Source organism: Thamnophis elegans, chromosome 8 (genome assembly GCF_009769535.1).
Source record: "Thamnophis elegans isolate rThaEle1 chromosome 8, rThaEle1.pri, whole genome shotgun sequence".
Classification (NCBI taxonomy): Eukaryota; Metazoa; Chordata; class Lepidosauria; order Squamata; family Colubridae; genus Thamnophis; species Thamnophis elegans.
In genome coordinates, this window is record NC_045548.1 from 24,751,220 (window position 1) to 24,765,305 (window position 14,086).

General features: G+C 43.8%; 1 protein-coding gene across 1 annotated transcript in view; it reads right to left on the reverse strand.

Annotated features, from left to right (window-relative positions):
• Positions 1-14,086, reverse strand: part of VAPA (VAMP associated protein A) — a 55,388-nt gene that overhangs the window by 28,650 nt on the left and 12,652 nt on the right. Inside the window, exon 2 of the mRNA XM_032222551.1 lies at positions 575-727. Within this exon, the coding sequence (XP_032078442.1) occupies positions 575-727 (153 nt within the window). The remainder of the gene's footprint in view (positions 1-574; positions 728-14,086) is intronic.

The following is a 14,086-nucleotide window of genomic DNA, read 5'->3' on the forward strand; positions in this document are numbered from 1 at the left end:
TGTATAATCATAGTAGGTTTTCTTTTTCCTGAAGGTGAATAAAATGTTATTTCCAAAAAGAAATCTTAATTGGTGCCTGGGGGTGTAGACGTTCATTTGAAGCATAAGGTGGTTGTCTGTTGTTGTTGTTAGTTGCAAAGTCATGTCCGACCAATCGCGACCCCATGGACAATGCTCCTCAAGGCCTTATATCATTATATCAAACCAAGTTAGTGTTTTTACATAAGATACAGATAAATAAATAAAGTTGCTTGAATTTTTTTGTAATTGTGGCCTCTTACTAATCCACACTTATTCAGGAGTAAAAGCTAGTGCTACTGGTCCATAGAAATGTAAAGAAGATCTCTATATTCAATATCCCAACAAAAACTCAAGATTATTTTCTTAATCAAACTATTATGCAGAATGTCAACAAATAATAATGTGGTTAGTTTCAGCTGATATTTTTAATGATTCAAATAATAAATATATCATTTATTAGGTTTTTTTAATTATGCACTTCCTAAATATTCAACACCTTCTATAAATGAAAAAAGCCCCCCAAAAGGAACAAAATTGTATTTAATATTTTTACCGGATACAGTTACTGAAGTTCCTGGATCAATAATTCCACTATTTGGCCGCACACAGTATCGACGAGGTGCTGTAGTTTTTACTTTAAAGCATATTTTTCTGTCTGATGGATTTCGTAGTTTAAGATTCGTGGTGACTACATCTGTAAAAGGACCTGTAAAAAGTTTGAAGGATTATTTTTAGGAATTAATTCTTAAAAATTTAACAAAATGAAAAATCAACAGACTATTCTTAGAAGACTGTAGAATGTGACAAGTTGGCATGCTTTTTTTAACTGTTTCAATTTGTTTTCAAGTGCTTGTGCTACCATTTCTACCTGTGTTCACAAAAATAGATTAGCAATTCTTTCATGTAAGTTGTATCACTCACTCTATTGAAGAACCAAGAGTCCCACCCAGATAGAATTTTTAATATGGATGCATATTTAATTTTATTACATTTACCATATAATTTTAAGTACATTGAAAATTGCAATCATATTGTTGACAATACTGCTATAATTGTGTAATATAAATGAGAGTTAATCGGAACTAAAGTAGTATTTGCCACTGTGGTAACAATCTTCCCTTAGTTCAAAATGGAAAAGAAAAACAAATAATAGGAGAAAGAGAGAGCTACCTAAGTACAAAATTTTATTTTAGTTGCTAAATCCAACATTATCAGAAGCTATACACCAAGACTTCTAGAAAACTCTTTGCTGGTGTTCATATTGCTCTTATGTCTCAGTAAATTCAACTGGAGACTAGAACCTCTGCTCTTTTCACTTAGAAAAGCTCTTGATTAATGTGAAAAGGCTAACATTTTCAAAATAGGCTATTTCTGAGTATTAGCAGAAGTATGATTTTAGAAGACTATTTCTTCCCATCAAAAACAACAAAAAGAGGTTATGTAAATGTCCTTCTATTTGCCTAACTAAGATAATGTCAAGTGTGCTGAAGCCATGGAAAAGACTGTTAAGAATCTTCACTGTTTTGCAACCCTTTTAGTCTATGTAGCTTCTCTCTTGGATTTTCATAGAAAAAGAATCATTATCCAAAAGTAGGGAAAGAATTTGGCATCTAATTTTACCTTTAGAAAGTTATCTTTCCAAATAATCTCATAGAGGAGATAAGACATTTTTCTTAGTTTAGAAAAAGAACTGCCTCTGAGAGTGATTATGGCCACCCAAGTCAAACAGTGCAACTCTGACCAGATGATCAGAAAACAACCAAAATAAAACAACAATAAAATAATGTCAGCAGTTCCTAGAAGGCTCTACACCCATATGCACTACTCAGGTGACCCCAGGGCACAGATAAGCCTCCAAGTGACCGCAACAATTTTCTAAAAGAATGCAAATGACCAGCTGTCTGCAAGGAATGCAAATCCTTCCCTTCCCCATCATCCAGTCAGGGCAAAAGAAGCTTCTTGGCTAAAGAAATACTTCTCGTCAAAGAAAAACAGGAAAGTCCAGTTGCCTCTTGAAAAAGCACCTTTTGGAACAACCATGACCTGAATGACTAAGACTCTCCTTAGACAACAATAAAATAATAACTCTAATCTTATACCTATCAATATAATTAGTATAGCCAGTCCTTGTTTAAATGATGACTTCATTTGGAAGTCATCAAAGCTGTGATGGCAGTTAATGAAAGGCATCTATGGTTCTCATAGTTGCAGTCATCACAGCATCTCCCGATCACATAATCGTAATTGGGGAAAGCCAAGTTTTAGTCCTCCTTTAGGCATGAAAGCCAGTGAGTTAGAACAATCAGGATCTCTCAGCCTTAGGGAGCCAGTACTGGTAAAACCACTTCTATGTAGTCACCAAGAGGCAAGACTGATTTAAAGGACCATGACAATAACAATCACAATATACACACATACCACATGATGCAAACTCTTAAATTTTGTTTTTAATACTACCAGCCAAACTGTGTATGCACAGGACTGTAATACTGAACTAAACCACAGTAGCCAAGAAATACATTACTGATTCACACTTGGCAGACCAGCCCTCAAGACCTTAGAAAAGATATTCAAATGCTGCAATGTGTCTATACCTACAATAATCAGAGTCATAGAATCCCTGGAATTCCCTGTGACAATGGAAGTGAAAGGTGGACTTTAAAGAAGCAGGATAGAACAACTATCAAAGGCTTCAAAATTCTTGGGAATATAATGGATAGTCAAGAAAACATACTAATTAATAAACGAACAAATCAACCAAGTGTTCTTACTCAAGGCACTAATCACCTCAAGGCATAGACTCAAATTATCTTACTTCTAACACCTTACCCAACTGTCCTTGCATAAGGACTGATGTCAAAGTTAGGAAAACGGGAAGGCAGGGGAGGGGAAGGAAAGGAAAAGGAAAAGGAAAAGCAGCAGCAAAGTGGATAGTTATGATGGCAAAAAGTGCATCATTGGAAGACTTGAAAGAACAGACTAGGGCAGTGTTGACGAACTTTTTTGGCACTGAGTGTCAAAACGGGAGTGCCCACACTTGCACACATGTGAAAAATCTGAAGAGCAGCCGCCCGGTGCGCATGTGCACACCGGCAAAATAATGTTCCAGCATAGCACCATTGTAACTCCTAACAATCACTAAACAAGTTGTTGGGAACTATTTATGGCTAGCATGCTGACTAGTAGGAAGGAGTAAATAATGAGAAAATGACTCAGAGGAATTCATCATAAAAATTCCAACAACAGGACAGTCCTCATTCCAATTACACATAGAAATGTACACAAGTACAATTTATGCACACTGTTAATCCCAGGAAAGTGTAAGAATGCAAATAAACGCACACAATGCATTCCATACAAAAAGTAAAATGCCTCCTATCACTGTTACTAAAGACTAGAAAGAACTCCAAAAACCATGCCATTTTTGCTTTATATACTGTTTTTCTCCTATTTACATTTATTGTAGGTGCACAGAAAAGAGGCTGAAATGCTAAACAAAAACAAAAAACAAAAAAAACAGGAGAGGATACAGATCTTTTTTGACCCCTTTTAACAGCCCCTACACCAAAAATAATAAAATAAAATTTAACTCAGCTTTTCAAAGGAAGATGTTCCTAACACAACTGGAATAGCTTTTGGCTTCTGTAATTTTGTGCTGTGTTACTTTGGCAGTTCCTTGGGAGAATAGAATACTGAGTCATGTGTGTCTTGCAAGCCTTCTCTTTACATTCAAAATATGTATCAGTGTCTGATGTCATAAAAATATGTGTGCCAAAGAAGTGCATTCACATTGCAATATAAATGTGAAGTACATTTCTTTATTAAATTAAATTACATACAACATATTTGATTGCCAATAATACTTATTTCATAGATTCTAATGAAGTTCTATTACATCTTAAAAGACCAACACATTATACCCGTTGGGCCTGTTTTTCGCTCTCCCCAGGCTCCGGAGGCTTTCCTGAAGCCTGGGGAGGGTGAAAAACAGGTGCAATGGGCAAGCCAGAAATTCGTTCCAGAACTTCTGGTTCGGCTGTTGGGCCGTTTTTTGCCCCTTCCAGGCTTCAGGAAAGCCTTTGGAGGGCGAAAATCAGGCATGTGTGATGGTGGGGTCGCTTGCACATGAGCACAGGAGTAGACACCTGTGTGCGCACGATAGCACACACACACACAGTTTTGGCACACCTTTACAAAAAGGTTAGTCATCCCTGCATTATATCATAGACTTTGGTAAACAACATCCCTTTTGGCTGATATATAAACTGTTATCTTGAGATGCAAGTATATTTCTACGGTGATGACTGCAGAGGCTTCAATTTTCCAGACATAAAGCATTTGAACAACAATTTAAAAGTGAAATTCAGTTCAGAGCTAAATTCATTAAGAAATACAATAATATCTTCTGTGGCTTGAACTGTGACAGTGAATTATTACTTATCTTCAGCAAGACAAGAAAGTGTGCAATATTAATTACTTTTTACGAAAGATCAGTGTTAGTAATTTCACAATTTCATTTATTTCTATCTCCAACTTTTAAAAGTATAGATCTTTATCCACCATGTTTTCATTTTTTTAATCTGCAGGATGCTGTATATAAATTTTACAACTTTTGTTTACTAGAATAGATAAACCACACTATTACACTGTTCTAGAAATCATTATGAATGAAAAAAACATTTTAAGTTTAATAACAGTGAGATGGAGCCAAATATGCCCTACTAATTTTAGAAAGTCTTTTCATAAAGGAAGTGGACAATTTATGGAAAGATGTCTGAGAAAAGTGATTCCAATTCCAGGTAAAAAAAAATCATAGTGATAGAGCTGTAAAACAAGATTTGCCATTCTTTCTTTTTATGAATCTACCGTATTGTATATATGCACTGTAAACTCTACATTGTATTTCCATAAACATTCATGGAATACCACTACTGTAAAGACTTTCTACTTTTATCAGAGTTTACAGCTGGAGAGCAGTGCAAAGTACTCCAAGATAATAATGCCCAATATATGGCATAGATTTTCAGAAGTTGATGAAATCAATAAAGTGCATTAAAAGGTTATAAAAAACTAATAATGGGGACAGTCATAACAGATAGCGTCATTGTGGCAAGAGATTGAAAAGGACTATCAAACAGCCCTAGTGACTACAGTTTCCCTAGCATAGGAAAGATTAATAGCATTTTAATTAAAAATGGAATTGCAAAAATTACTAATGACATCAAGTCTTCGCAAAAACAAGCAGATATTCACTATGCACAGTCCACAAGCAATTTACAAATCCAAATGGATTATTTGGATACAACTGGAAATGTGTGAATCTCTCATTTGATAGTTTGTCTCATCAGAAGAGAACAATATACTAGGGCAATGATGACTAACCTTTTTGTTGTTGTGTGCCAAAAATGGGAGCGTGTGTGCTGGCACCACTAATGCAAAGTGCCCCCCATGCGCATGCACGCACAACCCCCCACTGCTTGTCTCCAAGCTGATCCTGGTATTTCCTCCGGGGGGCCAGGGGAGGCCATTTTCGCTCTCCCAAGCTCCAGGAAAGCCTCCGCAGCCTGGGGAGGGCAAAAAATGGGTCCAATGGGCCTAGCGGAAGTTCAAAAATGATACATTTTTGGCTTCCAGAGGGCCTCGGGGGGGTCGTTTTCACCCTCCCAGGCTCCAGGAAAGCCTCTGGAGTCAGGGGAGGGTGAAAACGGCCTCCCCTGGCGCACCAGAGGCCCTCTGGGAGCCAAAAACAGATAGTTTTTGAACTTCCCTGTTTTTCTCCCTCCCCAGGCAAAAATGGCCTCCCTCACCCCTCCGGAAGGTTGAAATCAGCTGGCCAGGATCCGCACTAGAGCTGACAGCTTGCGTGCTGACAGATATGGCTCCGCATGCCACCTATGGCACGTGTGCCACAGCTTCGTCATCACGGTACTAGGGTTTATAATATAGTGATTGGTTTGGATGCTTCCAATATAGTTTCTTAGAATATAGTGGATAAGGTGTTTGACTAGAATCAGAAAGACTCAGGTTCAAGTCTACCTTCAGCCATGGAAGCTCACTGGATGGGTTCTTTCTCTTTCAGATCATCCTACCTCATGGGTGGTGACTGGGCAGAAAAATCAGAGGACAATGTGTTATCTGTTTCCTTCCTTGAGCTCCTGAAGAAAACAGTGGGATATACATTCTTTTATATCTTTTATATCTATGAGATATGGATAGTGATGATCTATGTTTGGATAACATCTGTGCGGACTCCTTTCTGCTTGGTGATTCCCTTAAGCTCCCTGTTTTTAGATGTGCTCTAGGAAATAAAATGGCAGGAGAGAGGCGTCTACTGTAGCACCACTATAGGAAAATGAAGAGTAAATCCAATTGAGCACTGGCAATGTTACTTTGCAGCGGTAAAAGTGGCAGAAAATGACTAGCTGGCAACCCTCTTCAAAGTGGTCAAGTCCCTCCTAGGTTGGGATGGGCCTGAGCTGCAGGTTCTCTGTGAAGACTGTTTTCAGGTAATTATTGAATATTCTTCCCCTCCTTGATCCATCCCTCAGTGACTTTTTAAACCATCAATGACATGGTATCCTTCTGGAAGCACAGTGTTGCACTGGTTCTCTTTCCTCCAAAATGGTTTAGATTGATGTTAACAGGAGATGTTTAACTCTACATTCCTGCTTTACAGATTTCCTCAGAGTTCCAATCTCTCTCCCTGCTCCTATTTAACATCTAAGACACATTTGTTAGTGCAGGGTTAAGTATCACCAATACCATCAATATGCGGACGATACGCAACTGTATCTGTCCGCCCCGTGCCAACTCAATGAAGCGGTGGACGTGATGAACCGGGGTCTTGAGGCCGTTAAGAACTGGATGAGTGCTAACAAACTGGTACTCAACCCAGACAAGACCGAGTGGCTGTTGTGTTTCCCTCCCAACAATTTGGCCAATATACCCTCACTCAGGCTGGGGGGTCAAATTCTATACCCCTCAGATAGGGTTCGTAACTTAGGAGTCCTCCTGGATCCACAGCTGACTTTTGACCATCATTTGTCGGCTGTGACCAGGGGGACTTTTGCCCAGGTTCGCCTGGTCCGCCCCTACCTGGAACGGGAGGCTCTCGCAACAGTCACTCGAGCCCTTGTGATCTCTAGGCTGGAATACTGCAATGTGCTCTACATGGGGCTGCCCATGAAGTGCATCCGGCGACTGCAGTTAGTTCAGAATGCGGCCACGCGAGTGGTAGTGGGCGCACCGCGGTTCGCCCACATGACACCCATCCTCCGCGAGCTGCACTGGCTACCTGTTGATCTCCGGGTGCGCTTCAGGGCGTTGATGACCACCTTCAAAGCACTCCATGGTAGTGGATCTGAGTACTTGAGAGACCGCCTTCTGCCAATTACCTCCCTTCGACCGATTAGATCGCACAGACTGGGCCTCCTCCGAATTCCATCTGCCAGTCAATGCCGACTGGCGACTACATGGAGGAGAGCCTTTTCTGTTGCAGCTCCGACCCTGTGGAACGACCTCCCCGTCGAGATACGCACCCTCACCACCGTCCAGGCCTTCCGCACAGCCCTTAAGACCTGGCTATCCCAACAGGCCTGGGGATAGGTTTCCAATTTCACCCCGCCCGAGTGTTGAGTGTTGAATGCAAGTTGTGTTTTTATCATTTTATTTTATTCACATATTGTTTGTTTTTGCATTTCACCCCCTTCCCTATGATTGTAAGCCGCCCTGAGTCCCCTCAGGGAAAAGGGCGGCCTATAAATCTTAATAAAATGAAATGAAATGAAATGAAATGCTAATAATATGTAAGGTTATATCTTTATCCCTGCCCAATCAAATTAAGTTCTATTCCAGAGCCTGAAAGCTGTGGGTGTCTGGATATGGAAGAACAAATTCCGTTCAACCCAAAAAAGGAATAACTGTGGATTTTAGTGCCATGATCCCTTCCCCCCACCCATTTCAAATTTGAAGATTTTCCATTTTTAGATCTAGCGTTCCCCTAGAAGAACTTGATAACAATTTTAGGTTCCTCTTGGACTCACAATTCCTGTTTGAAGCAAGTAGAAGCCAGGAGCAAGAGCTCCTTTTGTCTAACTCCATCTTGTGTATCTTGTATCAATTGTGTCCATTCCTGGATTGGGAGGCCTTGTTCACAAACATTTATGCCTCAATTATATCTCGGACTACTGCAACATGCTCTACATCCCTTGAACATCATCATAACAATTGTCCAGAATGTACCATGGCTAGGTATAGCACATTAGGCCAATTTGACATCACTACTTCATGAGATACACTGGCTTATCATAATTTCTACTGCAATTCAAGGTACTAGTTATCACCTATGAAGCCTTTTATAGCACAGAGATATTTTATTTGTAGAATCATCTATCTTTAACTATTTCTGCTTTCCCACAAAGTCTGATAGAACAGCCAAGTTTTGGATCCCCTTCATGAAACAGTGACTTCTAATAAAGCCCAATAAGCAAGCCTTCTCTATCATGACACATACCCTTTAGAACAGATCAGCCATGATACAGATAACCTTGATTCTGCTGTCTTCCATAAAACTTTAAAAGCAAAACTTTCTCCAAGCACTAGAGTAGGATGTAGAATAAGCCTATTAAGAAACCTAAATCAAGATTTTGATTTATTTTTTTGTTTGGCACTTTATTTATACTGTTTTACTGTGGTTCTTTTATATTTATGGTATACCTTGTTTTGTTTTTAATCCTAAATTAGCTGTCTAGAGTTGCATTTTATTAATTGGGTGACCATACACATGAGACGCAGTGGTTCAGTGGCTAAGACACTGAGCTTGTCGATCAGAAAGGTTGGCAGTTCAAATCCCTAGTGCCCTGTAACAAAGTGACCTCCCATTACTTGTTCTAGCTTCTGCCAACCTAGCAGTTCGAAAGCATGTAAAAATGCAAGTATAAAAAATATGAACTGCCTTTCGTGGGAAGGTAACAGAATTCTATGCGCCTTCGGCATTTAGTAACGCCGGAGACATCTTTGAACAGCGTTGATTCTTCAGCTTTGAAATGATGAGCACCACCCCCTAGAGTTGGGAATGACTAGCACATATGTGCGAGGGGAACCTTTACCTTTACACATGATTTAAATAATAAATCTAACAAATAAATATTCAATGGGTGCACAGTACCAAACATAATGAGGAGAGAGGAGACTACAGAGATATGAGATGATAAAGTGTACAAATTTAAGGTCATGACATTCACTTAATGACCCATGATTCACTTAATAACTGGCACAAAAATTACTATAAAATCAGATCCAGTCATGTGGGTGCCACAATACAACCAGAAAAACTTAAAATGGGAAATCTTGTCTCATTTCCAATCATAAGCCGAGGACTTGCTGTAAGGTTTTAAAAACTATTTTAAATATTATTTAATGAATGAATGAATTAGATTAGTTTTAAAACCTACAACATTTATTCATGTTCACTATACAACCATTTGGGCATTTATTATGTTAGAAGCTATACAAAATGTGATGAGTATTAAAATGTGGAGAATATTACGCTGAGCTGAACAGGACTAGTAAATAGCACAAAAACGATCTTTAATGCTATCAAATACATCAAATTGAGAGCATACTATGCTTTCAGATTTCTAATGTGCTTTTATACATTAAATAAAATTATCTCAAAATATGTCATCTTCCCAAGTTACACATAACATTATTGCTTGTTTCAGCCAACTCCATTTAAGCACTGCCACCTAGAAATTATAGGTGGTAACATTATATTGATACGATCATTGGCTCTAGTTTCCAAATCCTACAATTTAAAATATATGCTACTGTGCTGATCAGGCAAACCCTATAGGAAATTCCTTTAGTCTGTACATTCAATCATACAATCAATATTCAATCCCAGAGAGGCAGGAAAGCTCATAATGACAACAAAATTGAATCCTCAAGGGTGATAGAGAAAGGGCATTGGTACTTACCTGATACACCTCTTCTCATAGTGGGGGGAGGAGTATCCAGAATGGGTTGACCTTATCCACTCATGATTGGGTTGAGTCAGATAAGCTCTTTGGGCAACGCCCCCTGGCACCAGGTATTCCCCAGTTTTATTGACGAAGAGCTCTATCCGACTCGTTGCACCATTCACTCCAGACTCTTAATTCAGTTCTTAGCTTTTATTGTCTTCAACATCAATATTTATATAACTTCATAAACAATGAACATAACACTTAGTCGTACAAACATAGTCAGGGAGGGACTGGATACTCCTCCCCCCACTATGAGAAGAGGCATATCAGGTAAGTACCAACGGCCTTTCTCCAGTGAGGGGGGAGGAGTATCCAGAATGGGACGTACCAAAGCCTGCACGTGCCTAGGGAGGGAGACCCTTGAGGCCCCATGTCCCCCACTCAAGCCTGCTGAGGCGTGGGCCCCGCCCTGTGAACCACCTGCAACCTGCGGCCAAACGAGGCTTCTGCCGAGGCAAAGGAGTCCAGCTTATAGTTCCTAACAAAGGGAGGGGGGGAAGCCAACGTGGCTGCCCTGCAGATTTCGGCCAGGGATGCCTGCATGGCCCAGACCGTGGATGTGGCTGCGCTCCGCATGGAGTGAGCTGTGATATGATTTGGTGTCTGTAAGCCCTGCGATTGGTATGCAGTGGCAATGCAGGTTCGCAACCACCTTCCTATTGTGGTGGAAGTTACCTTGTTACCCAGGGACCCTGGTTGGAAGGACACAAACAGAGCTTCGGATTTCCTGTTTGGCCTGGTTCTCCTGAGGCAGATCATCCTCACGTCCAGAGTGTGCCACTTCCTCTCCAACGGGTGAGAAGGGTTGGGACAGAAGTTGGGCAAAATCAGTTCCTGGGCTCGATGGAAGCAGGAACACACCTTGGGGATGAAGGACGGATCCAGCCGTAACACCACCCTGTCTTGGTGGAAGACGCAGAGATCCTGCCTGGTGGACAGCGCTTACAGTTCGGATATCCGCCTGGCGGAGGTGATGGCCACCAGGAACTCCACCTTCAGAGTCAGGAACTTAAGGGAAACTGTTCGTAACGGCTCAAACGGAGCGCCTGTTAGAGTGTCCAATACCTTGTAGATAGATAGGGAAGGGTACCTGTGTACCGTGGGCGGTTTGAGATTGGAAGCCCCCTTAAGGAATTGCCTGACCATGGGGTGGTGAGTCAAACTCTGGTTTCTGCCACACAGGAGAACTGATGAGATGGCTGAAACCTGTCTCCTAATTGTGTTAGGAGCTAACCCTCTGTCCAGGCCCGCATGGAGGAAGTCCAGAACCCGTGGCACCATAGCCTGGATAGGATTGTACCCCCGGGAGTTACACCAAGAGTCAAAGGTCCGCCACGTAGAGCCGTAGATGCGCTCCATGGAGGGTCTGCGGGCGGCCTGAATAGTCCGTATCACCCTGGGGGAGAAGAGGTCTTTCCTCAGGATGCTCCGCTCAATCGCCAAGCGGTCAACTGGAACCATTGAGGATATGGGTGCTCCAGCGACCCCTGGCTGAAGGATATCCTCTCCTGGGAGATTCTCCAGGGCCTCTCCACCAACAGAGACTGGAAATCTGCAAACCATGGCCTCCTGGGCAGTGAGGGGCCAAAAGAACCACTTCCGCCCCCTCCTGAAGGACCTTCCGTATGACCCTGGGGATCAGAGGCAAGGGAGGAAAGGCATACAGAAGACCCCTGGGCCATGGACTCAGCAGAGTGTCCGTCCCTTCCGACCCCCCCCCCCCGGTATTTGTTTGGTACCTGAAGAATCTCGGGAGCTGGGTGTTGAGGGGAGTGGCGAATAGGTCGACCTCCGGGCGCCCAAAGCGCTCGGCCACCTCCTCAAAGATCGCCGGCTGCAGCCTCCACTCTGAGTTGTCCACCTCGGCCCGGCTGAGGCAGTCGGCTCTGGTGTTGTCCACACCCGCTATGTGTTCGGCCCTCAAAGACCGGAGGTTCCTTTCGGCCCACTGCCCCAGACATTTGGTCTCCTTCATGAGGGCCCTTGATCTGGTCCCCCACCTGTTTATGTGGGCCTTGTGGTGATATTGTCTGTGAGGACTAATATGTGCTGGCCCCTGACCGAGCTCTGGAAATGTAACAGGGCCAGGCGGACCGCCCTGAGCACCAACCAGTTTATGTTGTGAGTCCCTTCCGCCTGAGACCACTGTCTTTGCACCATCTGAGCCAGCAGATGGGCACCCCACCTGCTCAGACTGGCGTCCATTGTTACCATCAAGCGGTCTGATGTCCAGAAGGCTTCGCCCTTCGTGATCGCTGGGGACATCCACCAAGTCAAGGAGTGGGAGACCTCTGCAGGGAGAAGTACCTTGGTCTGTGAACAGCTCATGCTCCTTCACTGGAACGGCAAGAGGAACCATTGGAGATCTCTGGTGTGGAGGCGAGCCCACGGGACGATGCCAATGGTGGAGACCATGGTGCCCAGCAGTTTAGACAGGGTGGCTAAGGACACTGCGCTTCCTGGCTACTGAGGAGGCTAGCTGCCTAAGCACTATCTGTCTGTCAGGCAACAGGAAAACCATGCCCGTCTGGGTGTCTATTCTGGCTCCTAGGTGGATCAGACTAGTAGAGGAGTGGAGGTGACTTTTGGCTAGATTTACCGTAAACCCGTGATCTCTCAGGACTGTCATGGTGACGTCTAGATCTCGTAGGGCACCCCTAAAGGAAGATGACTGCAATAGCAGATCATCCAGATAACATTGGATGCGCACTGGGACCTGCCTCAGGTGCGCTGCCAGTGCTGCCATTACCTTAGTGAATACCCTCGGGGCCGAAGACAGCCCGAAGGGGAGGGGCCGGTACTGATAGTGGTGTCCCATGTAGCAAAACCTGAGATACCTGCGGTGATCCTGGGCAATGGGAACGTGCAGGTAGGCCTCTGTGAGATCTATGGAGGTGAGAAAGTCTCCCTGCCTAACCCCCTCCAAGATAGAGTGCAGAGAGTGCATCTTGAACCTCCTATAACAAATGGAATGGTTCAGGTGTTTCACATCAAGGATCGCTCTCCAGCCCCCTGAGGCCTTGGGGATGTCAAACAGAATGGAGTAGTGCCCCTGACCCTGTTGCTCTGGAGGCACCAGCTGGATCGCCCTGATCTCCAATAGGTGTTGGATGGCCTCCTGCATCAGCAACCTCCGGGTCGGGTTCTTTGAAACAGGGCATATCCGGAAGAAGCTCGGGGGACTGGAAAGAAATTCGAGTGAAAGGCCATGCCTGATGGTCTTCTGCACCCACCTGTCCGAGGAGGTGAGGTCCCAGAGTCGGCAAAGTGCACTAAGCACCCCCCAATGGGGAAACCGCTGGGCCTGGATTTAATTTTTGCGGAAGGAGCGCCCTCTCCGCCCCCTTCTGCTGCCTGCCTCTCTGCTGTCTGTCTGGGTACTCTGCCTAGCAGGGAATCCACCCTGGTACTGCCTGTTTCCAAAGAACCCTGCCTCTGACCTCCTGAAGGAATCCTGACCCCGAAAGAAGGAACCAGAGTCCTGACCCCGGGAGTAGGAGTGTCTGGGGTATGGAGTCGTCCTGAAGCTGTCTTTCTTCTGGGCGGTGGCCAGGACCTTCCTATTGTCCTTGTTCTCAATCAGGAACGGGCCCAGAGCCGAGCCAAAGAGGGAGTCCCCTGTGAAGGGGGCCGAAGCCAGGCACCACTTGTGATGAACCTCTGCCTGCCACTGCCGTAGCCACAGCAGCCTGTGTGATGCCACCAACGACACAATCGCCCTGGAAGCAAATCTGGCTGCAGCTAAGGTGGCATCCGATGAAAACTGGATGGCTGCCACCAGCTTATTGATGTCCTTATGTGACCAGACATCTGTTATGGAGATGCGTTGCGGTAGCTCCTGCAGCCACAGCAAGGATGATCTGTTGATGAAGGAGGCTGTGGTGGCTTTCACAGCCCAGGCCGCTGCTTGATGACCTCTCTGCAAGGTGAGATCCGCCTTCTTGTCCTCCGCCTTCAAGGCATCCTCTGGCTCCCCGGGCATGTTGGTGGATGTATGAAGAGCCACGACTGAAGCATCTATGGCGGGCTGCGCCAGCAGC